This window comes from Pinus tabuliformis, chromosome 4_1 (genome assembly GCF_031772625.1).
Source record: "Pinus tabuliformis cultivar Carrire ecotype Pingquan chromosome 4_1, CPIR1, whole genome shotgun sequence".
Lineage (NCBI taxonomy): Eukaryota > Viridiplantae > Streptophyta > Pinopsida > Pinales > Pinaceae > Pinus > Pinus tabuliformis.
Window position 1 is genome coordinate 982,927,346 of NC_142303.1, and position 10,609 is coordinate 982,937,954.

General features: G+C 34.3%; 1 protein-coding gene across 1 annotated transcript; it reads left to right on the plus strand.

Annotated features, from left to right (window-relative positions):
- The first annotated feature begins 6,214 nt into the window (after window positions 1-6,214).
- On the plus strand, window positions 6,215-8,521 carry LOC149179425 ((R)-mandelonitrile lyase-like). Its single transcript, XM_089423827.1, has 4 exons — window positions 6,215-6,876; window positions 7,117-7,990; window positions 8,150-8,234; window positions 8,346-8,521. The coding sequence occupies exons 1-3, from the start codon at window positions 6,228-6,230 to the stop codon at window positions 8,196-8,198; spliced, it is 1,572 nt and encodes a 523-aa protein (XP_089279953.1). The 5' UTR covers window positions 6,215-6,227; the 3' UTR covers window positions 8,199-8,234; window positions 8,346-8,521.
- Window positions 8,522-10,609: the final 2,088 nt, after the last annotated feature.

Consider the following 10,609-nt stretch of genomic DNA (forward strand, 5'->3'; position numbering starts at 1 on the left):
TATGTTTTAAAAAATAATAATAAAATGATTATTTTTAATTATATAATTTTTATATTATTTTATGCATAAAATTTTATAACATAATTTTTTTATTTTATATTATTATGCGTTCTGGAATGGGTGACTTTCTGGGAAGACCTAATTACTGGGTGCAAGTCCTAAAAGTGATGATTGACGCTATGTCATTCATTTCACTAGTTTCAATCCCACTTGTTCACCCCTATGAGCATCACCAGATATAATGCGTGCTAAGTAGACTATTCAAAAATCATGAGAAATTAGTCAATTACAACTACCTCTCATGAAAATGGCCATAGATAAATGACTTACTTAACACAGTTGAATCTCAAAATAATATATAATATATTTTATTATAAAATAATTAATTTATCACTATTATTTTTATTAATTGTTTCGCATAAGTCGTCAGTTCGACGTAGTGTTATATTGCATAGCTTAGAGGGGGCTCGTCGCACTGTTATATTGTTTAAGCCCGTGGCCCGGTAGGACTAGTCGTAGTATTATAATGTATAGCCCAGAGGGGGCATGCCGCGGTGTTATATCGTAAGCCCGACGCAGGGTGGGGCTAGTCAGGGGGCATGCTGCGGTGTTATATTGTAAGCCCGACATAGGGTGGGGCTAGTCAGGGGGCATGTTGCGGTGTTATAGTTCGTGGCTTGGCGGGGTTCGAGCTCGTGAGCCATTTCTTTTATGTGAGCGAGACACCACCATAAAACAGTTTCGACCCATAGCTTATTACGACTACTGTAGCCTAACGAGACTTTTTTTGTCTCGAAAATCATGAAATTTTGGTCATATTTTGAGAAAATCTGGCAAAGATTTTTGTAAATCCAAGTTAGAGTTATTAACTTTAAAATCTAGTCATATTTTGAGAAAATCTAGCAAAGAATTTTGTAAATCCAAGTTACAGTTATTAACTTTAAAATTTTAGGTGCCCTAGGTTTTTGATGGTGTTGAATCTATTTCCACCACCAAAAATATGATTCAAACACTGCCTCTATAAGTTTTTTTGATTTTTTTGCCGAGATTCTGAACCGTTTGGGCAATTCTTCTAGCTCCATAGACGACTCCATTACGACTCCGCACTTCAATTAGTTGATCATGTGGTTGGGTTTGTACAGGCAAACAAGTTATCATATCATTGTGAGAAATAATGAAGTGATAACAAAAAGATAATGCTTTTGAAATTACGAGGACAAATAATAAAGAAAGAGAAAAGTTGGTGTTTGGAGCTAGAAAATTCCAATTTCATCTTTTTTGTTTAAATGAATCTTTACCTCTTATGTATAACCTTACCAAGATAACCATCCACATAAACCTTTACGTATTAAAAGCACATAAACCTTTACGTATTAAAAGCGTATTGTATTCGTACCATATGATAAAAGTAAGTATGCATAATTTTTACATATATTTATTTATTGATCTCATAAAATGAATATAATTTTGCATTGATGACCAGTATAATCACTTCTAAAATAACTCTTTATATCATTTATTCAATTCTTTAACTTTTAATTAACGCAGAAAGCAACCACACATATCATTTTTTTATATTTGGATAAAATTATTGGTTCATGCAATTAAGTATAGTTTTAGTTTATAGGTTATGAAAAGTGGATTATTATTTTTTTAATATTGAGAGAAAATTATGAGTTCTTGTAATAAAATATAATTTATAATAATTTAAGAAGAATATGGGTGAGATTCTTGTAAATCTATTCCAAACACTAAAACTCTAAAGGACGGAGTTGGTGATGGGACTTGCTTTCTTTGTGCTTGTATCTTTGTAAGTGAAATCTTTCTATATGAGCATTTTTGTAGTTTTTGTTACTCCTTTCCATATTGTTTCCATATTTCTTTTATTATTTGAACTTTTTTTTGTAAGCTTGGTATGACCTTTTCATTAATTTTCAAACAATAGACAGGTTACATCTATATGTGTGAAGGTTAGGTGGTCTCACCCTGCCTTGAGCTAAAAAACAAAAAATAATAACTCTGACAAGCCACGCTAGATATATCTGAGAGTCTTTGTTCTTCCTATTTGCTAGATACCTATAAACATAATTGATAATACGCCTAAAAATTTGAAATTGCTTCATACAAAACTATAACCAGGGGTGCACTACCATTACTCATCATCAGCTAAGTAGGGTCTTTCACGGTGGAGCCTAGCAGTTTTGTGTGGGTAATACAAGGGATGTGTTGCTCTATGTGGCTAAGGCGTCCCTTTTGCTGTTGCAATTGGAACTAGATCTTTTAAAACTCTTTTGTTTATTATTTAAACTTAAAAACAAATCTGAAAATCATTTTATATATATATCCAGTTTTTATTTTTGTGATAGATAAAAAATTTAAATAAAATTCAAAGTGAAAAACAAAATTGTAGTAATATATTATTTATGGGTAGCTTAAGCAAAAGAAAAATAACAATATGAAAATTGAAGTTTTTAAAAGCAAAAAAAATTCATTTATATATAATATCCAGTTTTTATTTTTGTGATAGATAAAAAATTTAAATAAAGTTCAAAATGAAAAACAAAATTGTAGTAATATATTATTTATGGGTAGCTTAACCAAAAGAAAAATAACAATATGAAAATTGAAGTTTTGAAAAGCAAAAAAAATTAAATGAATTGATAAAACAATCCAAAACTTGTGACCTAACCTACTAAGTTTAAGTTTATTGGAGTTGATTTATTGTTATAAATAAAAAATTTGATTATAATTAAATATATATTAAGAATAAAATAATAATAACTATATAGAAATTATTTGTATATTGTAAAATAAATGTATGAAAATTTAGATATAGTTATGGAAAATATTCTATTTTGATGATCAAAACAATCCAATCATTCTTTAAAATTATAAGAAATTTTTTCTTTTACATCGCTGATCATTTATAAAGCACAAAGATGTTAACATAATATTTGAGATAAATTTATGTTATGCATAGTGGTCAATATCAAAAATTCTCCATATATTTAATATGAAAATTAATAAAATATAATTACCATCAACTAAAAAAAATTGTAAATAATTACAAGATGTAACAAAGTTAATAAGCTTAAAAATTTACAAATAGCATTAAAAAACACAAAATTACATTATTAAAGAATGGACCTTTTGAAGAAAACAAATTTATCTTTAATTATAAGATAAGATAAGATAAGATAATTATATTTATGTCCAACTAATGACCAAAAAGTAGGTCAATGGGACTGTTGAGTAAACTGATGTATATGGAGAGTTGTATAAAACTTATGGTTGGATAGTCCTCTGACATTTCCAAAAATATAAATATATTACTTGGAAAAACTATTTTTGGATAAGAATTTATGAATGCTTGAAGTTAGCATTTGTAATGAGGACCAAAACTTCAAATTTATTTGAAAATCAACAAATTCGTTAAATATCATGCATGTTGAGGGTGTATACAAATATTGGCAATTGATCAGTTGCTTCATGGCATGAACACATGCACCAGTTAAACAATATGCATCTTTCAACAAATTTGAAAGTGAACAAGAGCATGAATTGTGGAGAGATGCTTGATGTTTAATAATCCCTCTAGACCCACAAAATATCAGCATGTAACAGACTAAGCACCATGACGTGAATGACACTTAACACATGGAAATTTGTTGTTGGCCAAAAACAATGGTGTGGCAGCAGTGAGAACATCTAGTGCAATGACACGTGGCTACATGCATTAAAAAAATATGGATGCTTGATGTTTAGCAATCCCTTTAGACCCACAAAATATCAACATGTAGCAAACTAAGCACGATGATGTGAATGACACTTAACACATGGCAAATTGTTGTTGGCAAAAAGCAATGGTGTGGTAGCAGTGAGAACATCTAGTGCAATGACACGTGGCTACATGCATTAAAAAAGATGGGGTAGCTTGACACGGCATCTTTTAAGGAGAGGAGAGAAAATTTTCTTAACAAAGCTTCAAGGATTAGAAAGAAAGAAATTTTAACGTCCACCAGACTAGATATAGTTTATGGGACCACTACTTTCCCTGCTTTTTGACTTTGGCAATTCAATCCTCTTATTATTCAAATTAATGATGAGCTGACCCAACCTTTTAACGATCCCCTCACTGAAAAGACAATATCAAGTAACCGATGTTAACATACTATTGTAACTGTCTCTGATGTCTCTGAACGCATCACATTTCAAAATGAAATGTTTTTCCGATTCCGCTTCCCCAAAAGTGCAAAAAGTACACACCCAATATTCCCAACATTCTTTAGGTCTTTTCCACCAACCTGTTTCACACCATAGTTGATGCGAGTTAGTTCTTAATTGAGCAATAAGAATCTTTGCTCTCCATGGAATGCTAGCTCCAATATACTCTTTTTGTTGGAGGTCCCATGTGGGGTTGAATTCTTGAACATATTACTTCTTCTTTCTACCCAAATATTTTCCCCATATATGCTTATGAAACTGCATAACATAACTCTTTAAATCTTTGCTATTTGTGGGACATGCATTGAGGTAAATATTCCATTTTTGCATCCCTCTATTGTTTTGTCTCATCCATGATTTCTTTCTTTCATTCATTCCTTCATTGAAGATAACTTTATCATCTACCTTCTCCCATTTGCTCAATTCTCTGAAGATACCTTATGAGATGCACCGTAGCAATTCGATGGAAGTTGTTCTTGTTTCATTCAACATTATCTCATAAGAAACCAAACTTTTTATTTTAAACTTGCTCATGACCAAAGGTTTTTTTAATTTTCTCAATTTGCTTCTGTTTTGAGACAGGGATGCTGCTAGCCCACAATTCACACCCATATAATATCACTTGACAAACTAAGAGCCCAAAAAACACTTTAATTGTTTTCCAATCCCATATCTCTACCTCTCTACATTTGTTTTGAAGAGCATATATTGCTTTCCATCCTCCTAAAATTCTCTTTTTTCTGCAGTGCTCCCTATTAAGCTTGTTGTTGAAATCAATCCCAAAGTACTTGTATTCATTTACTTCTTCAAGAATGTTGCCTTCAGAGAAGAAGGTATGCTGGCTCTGCTTCAAGCTTGTTGTTGAAATCAATCCCAAAGTACTTGTATTCATTTACTTCTTCAAGAATGTTGCCTTCAGAGAAGAAGGTATGCTGGCTCTGCTTCTTTTTATTTGAGAAAATCATTATTTTGGTCTCGCTGGCTCTGTTTCTTTTTATTTGAGAAAATCATTATTTTGGTCTGGCTGATATTGAGTTGCATCCCTAGTGCTTTACAAAGGGCATAAGGGTGCATTTGCAATCCATGGGCTGATTTAGCAATCAATAGAAGGTCATCAGCATATAAAAGAAGCTTTATCATAAACTCCCCCAACTGAACACCATCCCCACCTTGCAGATTTAACAACTTTTCCAATTTATCAATATATAAACTAAAAATAGTAAGGGATAAAAGACAGCCTTGGTTGACTCTGATATGGCTTTTAAAACTTTCTGAAATGCCTACTAAAATTATAATTTTGACTTTCACCTCTTCATAAAACCTATGCACAACAACTCGGAGATTATAGCTAGGAAGTTCCAATTTCATTTTATAAATTAATGCATGACGTTTTTAATGATTCTACGGAATAGATTATTGGGTGACTATTTAGTTTATGATTTTTTTTAAAGAAGTTTCGGATGTCGTAAAGGCTATCCTAACGGCTAGTCAAAGTCAAACCTCTATTTTCTATTTAAACCGACGTCGTCATAGATTCCGTCCATATTCTCGTTCTCTGGAAATTCATGCAAGCGAGCAATTACGAACTGCGAACTACAACAGCATTCAACAGCAATTACGAACTGCGAACAGCGAATTACGAAATTCATGAATACAATGGACGGATACAGCTGCAAACCCAAATGGCGGAACCCATTCGTTCTGCTTAAATTGGCAGGCCGTACTGTTGCAATCGTGCTTCTCATCTCACATGTCCTTCTGGCTAACAGTATGGCCTTTGCAGGTAAATTGAGAAATAATATATTCAACGCTCTTTTACTTTTCATCGATCTTGATTCTTGATTTTGATTCTTGATCATTGATTCTTGATTTTTTATATTGATTCTGGATATTTTTATCACGATTCTTGATTTTGATCATTGATTCTTTATTATTGATTATTGATTTGTTATTTTTGATCTTGATTCTTGATTTTGGCATGCAATGCAGAGGACCAAGGGTATATGTCAGTTTGTTCCGATGCCACTAAGATGCCAACTGTGCAGATGTATGATTACATAATTGTGGGTGGGGGAACCGCAGGCTGCCCATTGGCAGCTACATTGTCACAAAATTTTAGCACACTGGTACTGGAACGGGGCGGATTGGGCCACACCTTGCCCATAGCCTGGCGGGAAAAAGGGTTCATAGAAAATATTCTCAATACGACGCCGAGAGATGATCCGGCGCAGAGCTTCAAATCTGAAGATGGCGTGGATAATGAACGAGGAATAGTTCTTGGTGGAAGCAGCACTATAAGCGCCGGCTTCTACTCCAGAGCAGCTGTGGCATATATTCGAGATTCAGGTTGGGAGGAAGCCCTTGTTAATCAATCCTACCAGTGGGTGGAGGACTCTGTGGTATTTCGTCCAGCGCTCAGGCGCTGGCAAATTACCTTCATGAATGCCCTTCGCCGAGCGGGAGCAAATCCTTATAACGGGTATACATTGGACCATATTGGAGGAACGAAGATTGGCGGAACCACTTTTGATGGAAGGGGATTACGCCATTCCTCAGCCGATCTGCTGGAGCACGCGAACTGCAACAAGCTTAGAATTGCGACAAGGGCGATGGTCTCCCAGATCCTCTTCAATAGGATTGACAAAGAGCAAGGTAGGTGCAAAGATTTGAGTCTTTACATCTTCTTGATAGAAATGGATCGAAGAACTTCCTCTGAAATTGATAGAAGTAGTATTGCATCTTCTTGATAGAAATTGATAGAAGAACTTCCTCTGAAATTGATAGAAGTAGTATTGCATCTTCTTGATAGAAATTGTGTTGTTCAATCATGCATATCTTGATAGACATTGTGTGCTGTTCATTGATTCGTTTCTGTAATTTGTTGAGGAACAGAAGGAGAACAAGATACCTCGAAACCCAAGGCTTATGCCGTGGTGTATATGGACAGTGTTGGAGAAGCTCATGTTGCTGTATTAAATCCCAAAAATGGAGGTGAGGTTATAGTTTCCTGTGGTGCTATTGGGAGTCCTCAACTACTATTGCTCAGCGGAATTGGCCCACGGGAGCACTTGGAATCTTTAGGCATCCCCGTGGTTAAAGATTTGCCTGGTGTTGGAAAAGGAATGGCTGATAACCCAAAAGTTGGGATTACATTCCTCTCTCGTCCACGCCTTGAATATTCATTGCCTCGAGTTGTGAGTGTAACTCCGGCTGGCTTTATTGAATCGTCCAGTTTTTTGTTTCAATTTCCATTGAATTATGATCCTCGTAACTACAGCCCGAATGAAGAAGAGCCAGGCACATATACATTTCATCCATTCTTTAGAAGTTATTTAAATGTGGTAACCATTTTTGAGTTCGTTGCTGGGCCTCTATCCAAGGGGGAGCTCCGTCTTAGGTCTCGGGATTTTAATGAAGATCCTTATGTCAGATTCAATTATTTTTCCCATCCACAGGATCTAGAAAATTGTGTGAAAGGGCTGAGAACCATAAAAAGGGTTCAGGAAACAATTCCCAGATTCTTTTTTATAAAGCCTTTTGATGGTGGTCTGTCCTCTGTAAATACAAGCGATTACAAGGCAATGGAATCATTCTGCCGAACGAATTTCTCTACCTCATGGCACTATCACGGAGGTTGCCAAGTGAATAGCGTTGTCAATGATAAATACCAAGTTCAAGGGATTGATTCTCTTAGGGTGATTGATGGATCGACCTTCAATAGATCTCCTGGAAGTAATCCTCAAGCCACTGTAATGATGCTGGGAAGGTAAGGGGATTAAATTGACCTCCCCTGTATCAGTTTTGCGAGTTTCTTCCAATTTGTTCCTAGTTTTAACAAATCAATCTGTGATTCACTGCTTCATTAATATTTTCCTTTTGTAATTCCAATCAATTTCTTCTGATTATTTTTATGTTGTGTGCATAGATATATGGGTTTGCAAATTCTAAAGGACAGATTCTCAAAATCTCAATAAATTTTGAGCAGCTGAACCGCTTGAGCCCATTTATAAGTATGACGACTTCACCAACGCCACTGTTAGATTTGCTTCAATGGCAATTCCATTCCGTCTTCTTCTATTTCCATTCGATCTCTTCTGATTTTTTTCATGTTGTGCTCACAGATTTTAAGTTGAGAGGCTGTCAAATTCTCTAAATCCTGACTTGGTTGAACCCAGTTATAAGTACAAAAACTTCAGCGACACTACTTTCAGATTTGCAGAAAGTGAGATTTAGATACCCACAGTGGGCACTGTCGCTGTAATTATTTCTTTTGAAAAGTCAGGAGCTTCTTCGCCACAGCCTCAGCCAGAAAGAAGCTTCAGAGAAATGTGTACACACCAGGATGTCTAAGATAATCCTGAATGTCTGTCTGTTATCAGAAAAATTGTATAGACAGGATTTATATGTTTTATATGGCTTTCAATGATGGCATCACATTGAAAAAAATTATCATTGAAAATGCTTGAATTTGGTGGTATTTAATATAATAGTTTTTGGCAAATTTTCTTGGATACATTGGGTCAAATTAAGAATTCTGCGGTTGTTGGCTTTAGTTTGACAGCATAATAAGTTCCTGTTCATTTTCAAGCGCTTGTAATGGAAGCAGTCACCACTCTATCTTCTAACTCTGTAAGACTTCCAATGATGAGACAACATTAGGCAGTAATTGAATTCATGGGACCCATTTCATATTGGTAGCTGATATATCTGAACAATTTTGGACTCACATTAAACAGCACTGGTAAACTCTAATAAAGACATATTGGCAAATGAAACAAGTTATCATGTTAACGATAAACATTAATAAAAAATGGTTGGTAAAAGTAGTATGTAATAAAGGATTGTATTGATGTTGTGTTTAAGTATTTTCGTTTTGAGTGCGCAGGTATGGCTCATTCTCAAGATAAAGATATAGTTAATTTTTAGGTTTTTTTAATGCAATTCAATTAGTTATTTATGTTTTTCTGATGTGTCAATAGTTGTTGTTATACTTTACAGAGCAAAATAAATCTCTTAAACTATTTTGAACCATATGTTGTATTTTGTAGAGTGAAATAAATCCTTTAAACTATTTTGAACCATGTGTTGTAAAGGCTATAATTTATTACATAAAATCTTTTTAGAGATCAGCTCGTTCTAAGGACTTAGAAGTACGGTGCCATTATTATTTTGAGTACTCTTAGCCCCCACCAAGAAGGGACTATGGTGATGACGTGGGTGTGAGGGAGAGGAAGTTTAATTAATTTAAGCATCCATAAAGTGCTCATATTACTTAATGTTCACTATAAAAGTGTGTCTTACTATTTTGTCAAACTACTAAAGAGGTGTTGAACTTAGAAGTACAAGTGTCATTATTATTTTGAATATTGTTAGTCTTTCTCAAGAAGGGACTATAGTGATCAAAGTGGATGAGAGGGAGAGGTAGTTTAGTTTAATTTGGGGTCCAACAATCACCCATATTACTTATGGTTAACATCCATGTTGATCATAAAAAAGTGCTTTATTATTTTTTCCAGCTACCAAGGAGGCTCTGAATTTAGAAGTATTGTGCCACTATTATTTTGAATATTGTTAGGCATCACCAAGAAAGGACTATAGTGATCAACATGGGTAAGAGGGAGAGGTAGTTTAGTTTTATTTAGGCATCCATCAGTCACCCACATTACTTATGGTTGACATCCCCATTGACCATAAAAAGGTGCCTTATTTATTCCATCTAACCAACAAGGAGGCTCTGAAGGACTTGGCTGCAGTTGTAATTGTTTAGGATAGTCAATGTTGTCCTCCAGCCTCTAGGAAAATCTCTTATTCTCTTCTTATAGTTTTCAATAAATATTTTTTCTATGCATTTTCCCGCTCTAATTCGATCTATTTGGGGTTTTAGTTTTGTACATCTAGTCTTACAATTTTGTTAGTTTCAACTATAAGATGATATTTTTGGAAGGTAGCTTGTGGTCATCTGATTCTGATTGCTAGCTTTGCAGTAAAAAAATTTCAAAGTTCAGATTTCATATTTTACAATGTCCAAGGGTTTAATTGATTTCAATTTTATCCCCCTTGAATGAAAGAAGTGCATTTTTTTCAATGCGTATTCATCCAAGCGTCGTTTTTGTTTTGACTATTTACTCTAAGAGTCCTCATTGCCTTGCAGTTTTATCTTTTCAAAATGCAAAATATGGAAGTATGCATATTCTTTAATGAACTTTGTTCATTAGCGTTGCTCATTTTGAGGTTGATGGCTTTTATCGAGGCATTTAACATGTTAAATATGTTAGTTTTATGAATCACAGACACTATTTCCTTTGATATTGATTTTTGTTCTTGTCTTTAGTCCAGGAATTGTGTCGAACTGTTTGTTATGCATGTTTGTTATGCCAAAAACTCC